This window comes from Neovison vison, chromosome 10 (genome assembly GCF_020171115.1).
Source record: "Neovison vison isolate M4711 chromosome 10, ASM_NN_V1, whole genome shotgun sequence".
Taxonomy (NCBI): domain Eukaryota; kingdom Metazoa; phylum Chordata; class Mammalia; order Carnivora; family Mustelidae; genus Neogale; species Neogale vison.
Window position 1 is genome coordinate 54,175,059 of NC_058100.1, and position 12,019 is coordinate 54,187,077.

A 12,019-nucleotide genomic window follows, 5' to 3' on the forward strand; every position below is an offset into this window, starting at 1 on the left:
ACTAAAACAACACATTGGACTCAGAGGGTCCTTTCAAGAGACAGGGCACGCCTGATGGAAACCTTTCCATGGTTTCCCATACCCCTGAAGGAATGAAACAGGGCACAGGCCCAGGAGGCTGTGTACTTCAGAAATCGGGCTTCTCTATACAGGGCAGGCCTAGCTCACTCTCCCCATCTTCCATGTGGGTTCTGCCTACCTCTCACCCTCCTGACCCCCTGGGATTCGTTCCTGCTCTGATTTCTACTGTAATTCATTGACATCATTCCTGACACACTTGGTGTTCACAGTTTCCTTCTGTTGGGACCATCTGTTCTCGAGGGGACTCCCAAAGCCCAAATGTCTACTGAAGACCAAACATGAACTCTCCCTACTCCAGCTGCCTTTTCCGAGCTTTAATACCAGTCCTTCTGATATGCTTGAAAAGCAAACAAAGCCTGAATTGTATCTTAAAAAGATCACTGAAGAACACAAGGCTGCAGCCTCCCACCAGTATTCAAGTTCACGGGACAAAAGGTGGCACAAACAAAAATGCGACAAACCAAGTAAAAACTCAAGAAAGTCTGCTTCATTGTCTAGTTGGGGTTTATGATGCTGGATTTCTATTTCAAAAGTTAAGAAACTGGCTGTCCGAAGAATAATAATCAGGTCCTTGGTCTCTTCCACATCTGTACAGTACTGGGCTAAATTAAGATTTGTAATGCTTTACTTCTAAAGAAGCTGCAGGAATGGGCTGAACAAGTAAGTATACAAAAAGAACCTAAGAATTATCCAATGGAAACTTCTGGTAGAGTCACAACCTGGGATTAGCCTTTTGGAGGCTAGTGACTAAGTGCAAAGGTCTTACTCATCAGATACCATGAAACAGTCCCTATGGAGGTTTAAGCGGGTGCAGGAGTCTTTTTCTGTCCCCTAACGAAACAGACAGGAAGCTGGAAAAGAGAACACTGAAAATAGCTTCAAAGAAGGGAAAAAAAGGAATAAGAGGAAAAGATGATACATCGATACTTATTAAAATCTTTATTCACTTTTTTCTTCTTTTTCAGAATTGAAACCCATAGAACACATTAGAAACTTGGGTGCATATCTGTCCTGTTTGGTGTCTTACCAAGCCCAACCTCCTGTTGTGTGACAGCTCTGAGAGGAAATCTTGGCAGATCAAAATCGAGGGTAGCGGTTCCTACACCTCCCTTTTGAGCAAACTAAATTAGCTTCCCAGTAAGTTACTCCCAGCTCCCCCCCTTACACTTTGTATTTGTGAGTAACACCTTAGTTCCTTAAAAACCTGTGGCAGTGGAGTAACCAGCCCCTGCCTTGTCAACCCAGGCTGGATGCACTGAAGGGAGAGAAACTGGTCTTCCCCTGGACGATAGGTTTCACGAAGTCAGGTCTGTCTGGCTCCTGCGTGTGCCTGGCCACAGCCAGCTCTCCAGAGGTGCCCAGAAGATGCCGGCTGAATGGTCTCTCTGTGACTTCAGAGCCATTCGCAGAGACTGAGGAGAGACCCATTCACTAGCTTCAAGTTCTTCAGCAACATAAGTCAGTGTTTCCCTGTGTCAAAATAAATACGTTTTTTTCTCTTGCTACAATACAGATACAACTATATACATAATATGCCTTTACTCATGTTTCCTGAAGCTCAAGCTCAAAAGATCACTCCTACAGGACAGCTCACTGACAGACGTGGTTTTTATCGCCAGTGAGGTGTGGTCACTTACAGTCAAATAAGACAGGGACCATTGCGAATGGACGCTGAAGGAATATAGGGGATAGGAAGGGAAAGCCAAAAGTCTTTTTTCCTTTTTTTTTTAAGGAAAAGAAAAGATGAATTTCCTTGGAAGAACTTACTGTTCAGGAGACACTAAAAAATTGACATGTACAGGATTCATCCTTCCCCAAATAATATGCAATAGATGTACCTGAATTCTTCCATTTCCTCCTTAAATTTCATTTGATATATTAGTCCTGAGTGCAACAGGGAGAAATGCCTTATTAATATATTAAAGAACAATACTCTGAGCAAATCACAGATCCTATTAATTTGTTTTGCACAGAAAATTATTTACACCCAAACCCACAATAGAGCCTCATATTAAAGAACAATTTAGAATAAAACTTCTATACCCATATTTCCCCATTCAAACTCTGCAATAGACGTATTTAGGAAGTGGGAGGAGTTAAGGAAATGGCATTCAGTTCTGATTTTCCTAGTTTGATAGTATTAAAATGTATCCACTTCTACCTTTAGATGTTGACTAGGCACACCCAACCTAGGACTGACCAAGACCACTTCTAGTGACTGGTCTAACGGTGCTAAAGAAACCACAAAGAGGACACAGTGACAAAACTTAAAAAAAAATTAAAAAAAGGTATCAGCCTCTGTTTCTCCAACAGAATTTGGTTTTTGTGACTTTCAGGGCTATAAGCTTTTGGTTGGTTTTCTCTAAGATTAGCTTAATCCAATCCTGATTAGAACATAAATCTATGTTCCAAGAGTCCTGTGACATCACCCTATTAGTAAACGACGTTAAACATGATAGATCTGAACACCTCTTAAGATCATGAATTTTTTAACAGCAGGAAACAGAATGAACTCATACATTTTCTGCCATGTTTTGAAAAAAGGATGGGATATTCCTTCCTGCTTGTTTCCTTAGCAATATCTTCTGCTTTCAACATTAGGAAGCAAGCTCCCAGTTGGAGAACAAGTCTTACCCATTCCACTGCGCCACACAACAGGTACCATGTGTCTGCAAGGACACTGGGCCATCATTTGGTTGCACCAACATAAACCCAGGCGAGCCCACTGTCTCCCACTATCTCCCTCCAGCCAGCTCCTTGAGCACCATCCATGATCTTCTCCAGCTCAGCTATGAATCCTGCTCGATGCACACGATAATGGTCCTACAACTGAAATCTAAGGCCTCCTTCTGGTTAACACCGTTTCAGTGTTTTGTGCTAACACCTGGCTCCTTAGACTCAATACCTTCTTTTAGAACTCAACCCATTCTTGTGGATGTCTCCAAACATACTTACAAAGTACAAAAGCATCCTGACCTCAGGCTGTTGTTAACAGTTACAGGCTGCCCAGCTGCCTTTCAATGCAAGAAAACAAGGACCTCGATCCTAAGCTGGTTTTGAAAGGCCAGCTGCCCCACACTGGTCTCCAGGGCTGGCACGGCATTTGCTCCTTCACACCGTTGAAACAGCAGCCTCTGCCTGACAGAAGCACAAGGCTGGACCGGCCCCTAGACAGGATGCAACGGCTCACAGGTCTGGGAGGCTCTGCAGGAACACAGACCAAGCTGAGCCTGGCCTTCTGTCACTACCGGGACAGGGACAGCGGTGCTCCACCACCGGTTCGGAACACCCGATGAAATTAAACGAAGAAATCAGGGCTTGACATAAACCAAAATCTTAAGGCTCTTCCTGGTAACCTCCTTCGTTTTGAGGCTCAGAGAGCTTCAACTCTTTGTTCCCAGTCATCGGCATGGCCCACGTCACAAGACTGGTCCGGCCGCCAGCAGAACGCGTGGCCGGCTGAGCGCGGGAGCTGGCTCTTCCCATGAGAAAGGCACAGACAGGAACTGCCAATCTCTTGGGAACAGCAGCTTCAGTGACCGAATGCCTTAAAGGCTGAGGTGGAAATCATTTCAGATGGGAAATTGGGATGGCGGGGATCGTAGGCAACTTAACTCTCATCAAGGTGTTAGCTCAGTTTGCTTTGTTAATTCAGAAAGGATTTGCCTGCTTTGGGCAAAGGGAAAAAGAAGTCTCCATGAGAGCATCCTGCTTGGACAATTTGGGGGCTAACTGGGATACCACTGTGAGCACACAGATCCACTGAGGTTCAAATCCTGTTTGCTTCTCTACACTCGTGGAGCTCAAATACTGGGGGGCCTCCCCGCTTCCAGTGCCGTCTCTTCCTCCCTCCTCTAAGAGCTCACGGAAAGCACTATCAGCCAATCGCTTAAAAGCCCAAGCATCCTTCCTGCTGTTGTCGTTCCCGCTAAATCAATCCTGAACACGTATCCCTGCCCACAGAGCATGCTATCGGGCTTAAGAGGCCCGGTTTCCTCGGCTGCCACTCCGCAGGAGGCGGTCAAATTCCCAGCCGGATCGGTCCTGGTGCGAAAAGGACTCCAGAGATGGCCAAGGGTTTTCAGAAAACTCCATCGGGGTGGAGATAGGATTCTAAGGATGAACTCAAACCACACACTCCAGAACCAGGCCCAGCATTCACCGCTCCACACGTCCCCCCTCTATCTGTCCCGTGGCATGCGAGTGAGGACCGACCAACCAGGAGGCCCGCCGCCGGGAAGTCGGGGGGTCGGCGGGAGTGCTCCCGTGGTCTGAAACCTGTCGTCTTTGCTTTCGTTTCTCCTACAGAAGTCGCCAGAGGCATCCAAGGCCACCCTGCCCCCCGTCACCAGAGCTTGCTGCCGGCCGTCTCCAATCCCCCTCATCCCGTTCGGAAGTGATTGTGCTGTTTCTCTAGCTTTGTAAAAAGGAGTCTCGCTTATTCTGTGGAGCGGATTACAAGTGGGCGAGAGGCATCCTGTCCTCCACCAGCACGGTGTCCGCCCCGAACTGGTCAGTGCACTGCTTCACCGTGGCCAGCACGCTCAGGAGCCGCTGCTCGGCGGCGTCCAGGTGGGGTTCAGACAGCACGGGGGCGATGGGGTCGTGGGCCATGGCCGACTTTAAGGCAGACTTCAGCACGCCGTTCTTCAGGTAGTTCAGTCTGTTCCAGGTGGACACCCGAATGCTGGAAGAGAGAGTTGTAAGGGAGATGACGTGAAACCTCTTACTGTCAAGAGGAGTTTAAAGCCTGCTCGGTGGGCAAAAGTCAAGAAATAATTATGTAAGACGTTTCAACTAAGGAAAAAAAATCTGTTTCTAAAGGACCTCTACATTACCACATTTTGAGATTTTTTTTCTAGGTAATTAATTAGAGGTATATGTAAAGATTTATCAATGTTCACTCCAATGTGCAACTAAATTTGTAACAGGAAAAATGTGAAACAATACGAATGTTCATCTACTCAGAAACAGTTAAAGGCATGGCTTACCCATTCAAGGGAATACCATGCAGCCATTAATAACAGTTCTGGGAAATTTAATGGCTTGAAAAATACCCATGATATAATACTGGGTGGGGGGAAAAAGTTGGTGGGAAAAAAGTTTTACTCCAAATCTATGGGAAAAGAGAATGTGTGTGTATGTACACACACACACACATATATAGCTAGACATACACACACGGTTAGAACGAAGTCACTATGATGTTAATAGGAGTTAGCTTTATATCTTAGTAGGTAGTTTTAACTCTCTTCTTTCCATGCTTCTGAATGTAAAAAATTCCTACCAGCAATATTATAATTAAACAGCAATATCAATATTACAATCCTACCCACTTCCTGTGGGTAATGTGAGGATTACGAGGTAGGCATAGAGGTCCGACTCTGCAAGAGGCAGCTGGGTCCGCATCTACTTACAAAGGAAGAGCGACCTTTGGACAAAGCACAGAAGGGGCAGACAGGCACAGAGGCGGTACGATTTTACTATTCTCAAGTCCATGACAAGCGCCCCCAGCATCAGAGCCTCCCCTGTGTAACTAAGGCCTCACTTGTCTGCCTCTCAGTCCCACACCCGTCCTCCAGAGATGCACGCCCTGCTATGATGCAGAGAATTCCTGCAAGCATCTCTCCAGTCCAGCTTTCTCCGAAGCGGTCACTGGAGGGAAGTGCAGACACCTCAGGCTACTGCACAGGTGGGTCGATAGTTAGGGAGAGCAGGTCATCAAACGGTGCTCTGCCCTGGTCGACACTGCCAGAACGAGTAGGCTCTCTTGACATGGAAACCCGAGCCCCGAAGACAGGCCCTCACATGTGCCCTGCCTGTGACCGAGGCGGTTTCTCCTGAGCTGTCCCTCCCTCTGTTGCCCTGATCCCAATGCAAGTCACTGCCTGAATGTGCATCCCAGAGGGCTGCTTCCTGCTTGTGCAGGGCCTGCAAAACTAGCCAACTTCTCTGCTATCCCATGAACTGAACTATCCTTCTCCATGGAGGTCCACACCCTAGCCTTGGTGACAAGGTTCCCTTCCAAGTTTGTCCTTCCTTGGGTACCCTCTCTCAGTCCTACAAAGCTTTCTTTTATAGTTATACTTGTATCAGAGCTTCTTTATATAAACTTTCCCATTTATTTTTTTGAATTTATTTTTTAAAAATTTTTATTAACATATAATATATTTTTTGTTTCAGGGGTACTTTTTGTTTTTTTTTGTTTGTATTTTTTGTTTCAGGTCTGTGATTTATCAATGGTCTTACACAATTCATGTACTCACCATAGCACATACCCTCCCCAAAGTCCATCACCCAGACACCCCATCCATCCGACCCCCTTCACTCCAGCAGCCCTCAGTTTGTTTCCTGAGATTAAGAGTCTCTTATGGTTTGTCTCCCTCTCTGGTTTCATCTTGTTTCATTTTTGCCTCTCTTCCCTTATGATCCTCTACCTTGTTTCTCAAATTCCACATATCAGTGAGATCATATAATTGTCTTTGATTGACTTATTTCACTTAGCATAATACCATCTAGTTCCATCCATATTACTGCAAATGGCAAAATTTCATTTTTGATGGCTGCATAGTATTCCACTGTAGATATACACATCTTCTTTATCCATTCATCTGCTGATAGACATCTGGGCTCTCGTAGTTTGGCTATGGTGGACACTGATGCTATAAACACTGGGGTACAGGTGCCCCTTCGGATCACTACATTTGTACCTTTGGGGTAGATACCCACTAGTGCAATTGTTAGGCACAGGGTATTTTCAACTTTCTGAGGAACCTCTCTACTGTTTTCCAGAGTGGCTGTACCAGCTTAAACTTTCCCATTTAACCTACTGTGTCTTTTCTAGCTTCTGACTGGATCAGACAGATAATACTATTATTACAAAAACATCTTCCTTCATAGATGTATGTGGTTTTTGACTGGCCATACTACTGCCTCCTATTGATGAAAACAATTAAGGGGCTCTTAGGGCAACACATCCTGTGGAATATCGTACTGCTGCTACTAAAAACAGAGGCCAGAGAAATAGCCTGGCTGTGATGAGGGGCAGTTGGATGGGATCTGAGGGTCTCAGGCGGTGAACTCGAAGTAGGACACGGTGCTCCCACGTTCTTTTTTCTGTGTGGCTCTGCAACGTGCAACCCAGCAGATTCTTAAGGCTCCCCTTCAAACTGATACCAGCCATAATGCTTCGAAAAGGAGCTCCTTAGAGCCCGCTCTTTTATCTCATTTTGATTTACCTTCTAATTTCTTTGTTCTCGAACACAGACTTTAAAAAAAATACAAGGCTAAATGCCTCTGAAAAAGTTACCTTTGGCTTACACACGTTCAGACCGAGATCTGCAAACCACAGGTGATCTGTGGTGGGCAGTGAGAGGACTTCAAACCCCAGGGTGAACGTGGTACAGGGGCCAGGGATGCAGACTGTACTAGAGTCCTGGTGGGGAGAGGCCCGTATCCCGATATTAAAACAAACACGAATATGTATTGAATAGACTGAAAATTTCTATTCATACAAAATTTGAAATGACTTTTGAGCTCCAGGGGTTCTGGCCTGGAAAAGCGTGAGAAGCATTTGCTCAGGTTGTAGAAAGTTTTAAGGCCTGGAAAACGGATGTACTGTTAGGTGACCCTGGAAAGAAAGATGACACAGGCCAATGTATTTGCTGTGAGGAACTTACATGCAACACTGATAGAGGGGGGCAAGAATGCTTCTCTCATCCAGCGATGGGTTCCCAAAGCTGAAAATTAAGATTAAAAAACTTAGTGAATTACTTAGTGGCTCCAGTTGCCTTCTTAGCATCAAAGCGCGAGCAAATTCTCTAAGACGACCCAAATGTGATCCTAGATAATTTCATGCTCCCACAGCTCAGATCACTTAAATTAAAAATAAACAGGGCGTGACCAATCTGACACAGGATTCCTAACAGTCTGTACTGCAGCATCAAACAACAAATGTCCTCATGTACAAGCCTCCTGTGTCCCACTGGCTATGGCACGGTGCTGAAGCAGAACCATGGCACATGGTGTGGAGCCCACGGGCCACAGGGAGGACCCGAACCCCTGGAGGTTTTACAGGCACAGGGGGGAAAAGGCTATGCCCACAGTTTCCACTAACACACAGATGGTCATCACTTGTAACAGGTTGTTCTACCTCGAAATCACCAATCAGAAAAGAGCAGGATTATCCTTTCCCTACAAGTAAGTATATGGCCAGATTCAAACAGGACAAGCAGCTCACGGAGGCTGAGAAAACGGTGATTCAAAGCATCTGTAAAAATGAGTTCAGCAATAATTCAGAGGTACACGAGAAGTGGTTCTGGAAAAACTCAATCTTCTCTCCTGGAAGCTCAGCCTTAGCTGGAAGGTCTGGGAGCTCTGAGCACAGTGCAGCCCTCCAATAATTAACAGCTAAGGCAACTATTTCCACAGCACACACAATCATTTAAACAAACACACAAAGATCATTTGTATAAACCAGACAAATTTTCAGGAATGCATGTAGCACTGGCCTCTACCGCGCTCTGCAGGTGGCAGCCCCCTTCACGAAGCATGAGGCCCCGGGGCTCGGGGTAACACAGGGTGCCACCAGCAAGCGCCCCTTGGGCGTTCTTCGCTGAGGACCCCTGGGTCTCAGGTGAGTCTCAGCACCAACGTGGGACTGACCCACGTTGACCAACGACCTAGAGCCTGGACGATTCTGGGCTCCAAGGAAGTGTTCCATTTAGCACTTATTAAATGTAACTGCATGAAATTCTGAAATGAAATTCTGTGAATGAAATACTGAATCAGGCACCATGGAGAATGCAGGGGGCACAATAAAAAATAATATGCTCTTCAGAGAGCCCATGCTAAAAAAATTAAGGACCATCCATTTATTCAAAATAAATAAGACTGTCTTAGTCAAGATAAAAGTAACTTGTTTTTATGTATAAGAAGGAACTACTCTTCTTACGATCACAAAAAGTCTAGACTGCCATAAATATAGCAAAACATCCTATCAAACTGATATTTAAACTACATGAACCTTTGGACAGACTCAATTTAACAGGAATTAAATTTCATGTTCTATTAAATATGTATTTCTCAAGACTCTAGACACCATAGTCAAGGAAGAATGACAGAGGTAGTGACACATCAAAGACCTTGGCATCCAGCTGTCTGTGTTGAGAGTCAGTGTTAGACTCCTGGGGGAAAAAAGCCCACTTTTCCATTATTTAAAGTCCTCAGAACCCTGAGGGCAGAGGGAGTACGAACCCTGAGCAAGATGGAAGGACGGGTGCCAAAAGCAAAGACCCTGACCAGAAATGGGAAGGACACCTTCCATCCACTGTATCCTAGACATTTCCCGGGATGTCCTAGAAAATGTCCTTCTTGTATACACAGAAAGCCCTAACTGACAAGGATGGTCCTATGGTCCTACCTTTTGGCATTATCGAGAAGGATGAGCATACTGGCACCTTCGTCATCTTGAAAACTCTCATAGTGATGGCGGTCCGCGTTGCCGATCAGGTAATCAAAGACAGCGGTGTCAATGATGTCCAAGAGGCGGGGGCCCGAGTCATAGGGGGACGTTTTCTTGACAGCATCACAGTAGCTCTCGTCGTACTCCCACCTGGAGGCAAGGAGCACCCCCAGCATTATAGAGTGCCAGCACTGTACCCGGCTCTGTCTTGTTTTGAGAGAGAGAGAACGCAAGTGTGGGGCAGGGGCAGAGGGAAAGAGCGAATCTCCAGCAGACTCTGTGCCCAGCACGGAGCCCCACGTGGGAATTGATCTCACGACGCTGAGACTACAACCTGAGCCGAAATCAAGAGTCAGACATATAACCCAGGGAGCCGCACTGGTGTCTCTGTAGCTGGGCCTGTTTACAACATAGAGAAAAGATGTCCTTGCCTGGCAGGTTTGCTCCCAGACCCGCCTCCTGGGACAGAACAAACTGGGGGTTCATGGGAGCACTCACCTGGCCAGTTTGCCCTCGCGGTATGTCCTGCCCCACGGGTGTCGGTGTTTCTGCAGAGGCCACACATCTGGAAGCCAAAGCGTGACAGATCCCTCCATCGTGTCTCCATCAGCACAAGCTGGCTCTGTTTCTCGGCAGTAATAACACTTCCCATAGAAACAAGTGTTATTTCCTACGGGACAGAAAGGAGCCAAAAACACTTAAGGGAAAAAAGGAAAATTCCAAATTCCCCCAACAATGTAGAAGGGAGCAGCTAAGTGAATAGAACCTGCAAAAACAATGATCCTGAATGATATCTGAACATTTATTTATTTTCTGTACATGTTATAAAAAAGCATACAGTGAAAAAAAAGTCAAAGGGCAGGGAAGGATGTATATAAAAGTCTCCTTGCCCTTGGGGCCCCACCACCCAGTCCCTCTCCCAGGAGTCAAGCGGCATCACCACTATCTTTCTGAACTCACTCTAAAGTCTAAGGCCATACCAACCTGAATGCGCCCGATCTCGTCTGAACTCACTCTAAGGAAAGTCATGCCCCTCCTCTTCTGTCAGGGCCGACACTTTGGCCAGAGCACCCAGGGGAGGGAAGAGTGGGCCCATCCAGGGACAGGCTCCGGGCTGGGAGTGTGGGTACTGGGGGCGGGGTGCCAAGCAAATAAAGAAATACACTGAGGATAATGGAAACCAGGTTTCTCACAGAGGGAGAAGATTAACACACAGAAAGGCAGAAAGCCAGAATAAATCTTGTGGTGTTGAATTAGAATTGGACTGCAGCTATTGGTTGGAAAAGAGATACAGAAAAAGACAGATATGTGTGTGTGTGTGTGTGTGTATACAGCTTTCCTCCCTCTGTCCCTCAAGAGAGCCTGGAAGCAATGACAACCAGTAAAAAAAAAAAAGGCAGTAAACACCCAGCACTCACATATTAATTTCTAAATATCATTTTACTACTGTATTAAAGGGACCTAGGGCTCCTTGGAGAAACTGGTGACTCTAGGGCTGGAGCAGAGAAAGGGTCTTACTGCTATGCCAGGGTAAAGAAGCACTCAGAGAATGACAGGAACATTCCAAAGGATCTACAAGACAGTGTGTAGGAGTTCCTGGGACAGTGTGAGCATCAAAATAAATAACAGCAAATCATAACTCTGACTCAATTAAGAGTCTGAGAGTTCATAGTGATATAAACAAACAAATAACTACATAAATGTGGGTCACACGGGGAGAGTTCTACCCTTTAATAGACTGGTGACTATTAAGTCTAGAAGGAATGAAAAACTAGCAAGTAACTATTGGACAACTATCACAGTAGCAATTGATCCAGGCAAAAGTCATCAACGAATGCTAAAACTGGTGGGTAAAGGCTTGATGCAGGTGTAATATTTACATAGTTCTAGACTATATCATTCCAAAGTATCCCGTTAAAATACTAACTGGACACTAGAGAAACCTTACAGAGACTTACCATCTTAATCAAGGGATACAAGTTAACATCACCAGTAACGGGCCACAGCAGCAAACCCCCACCGCGTGCCTCCTGACAGGACATGCCAAGAAGGGCACAAGAGCACTTCTCTGGTGTTCCTGCCGGCACGGGTAAGTCACGAGCAAACGTCAGACACACTCAAATAAAGGCATACTCTATAAAGTAACCAACTTGTGCTCTTACGAATGTCAAGGTCATGAAAAAATAAGGAAAGTGAGGAATTGTTCCAGATGGACAGAGACTAAAACGACATGACTACGAACACAACATGTGATCCTAGACTGAGTTCTGGACTTCTACAGGGCGTTACAGGGACAAGTGGCAAAATCTGCACTGTAGGGCCCGTGGGTTCGATGCGGGGCTGCATTGTGCGAGGTCGGTCTCTTGCTGCTGATGACTGGATGTGGGTGTGGAGGTGTGGGCCCTGGTGGTTGGGGGTACTGACGTCTTCCCACACCTGTGTGAGGAGCATTCATGTCGCACACTGTTCTCAATT

General features: G+C 46.0%; 1 protein-coding gene across 7 annotated transcripts in view; it reads right to left on the bottom strand.

The window, feature by feature from the left end:
* Positions 1-1,005: 1,005 nt before the first annotated feature.
* FAM20B (FAM20B glycosaminoglycan xylosylkinase) overlaps positions 1,006-12,019 on the bottom strand; it is a 43,060-nt gene continuing 32,046 nt past the window's right edge. For all 7 annotated transcript variants that reach the window (XM_044267330.1, XM_044267331.1, XM_044267325.1 and 4 more), the window contains 4 exons: positions 10,043-10,214; positions 9,503-9,694; positions 7,761-7,820; positions 1,006-4,768 (listed from right to left, as the gene is read on the bottom strand). In XM_044267330.1, coding sequence (XP_044123265.1) covers positions 4,537-4,768; positions 7,761-7,820; positions 9,503-9,694; positions 10,043-10,214 — 656 coding nt within the window. In that variant the 3' untranslated portion in view covers positions 1,006-4,536. The remainder of the gene's footprint in view (positions 4,769-7,760; positions 7,821-9,502; positions 9,695-10,042; positions 10,215-12,019) is intronic.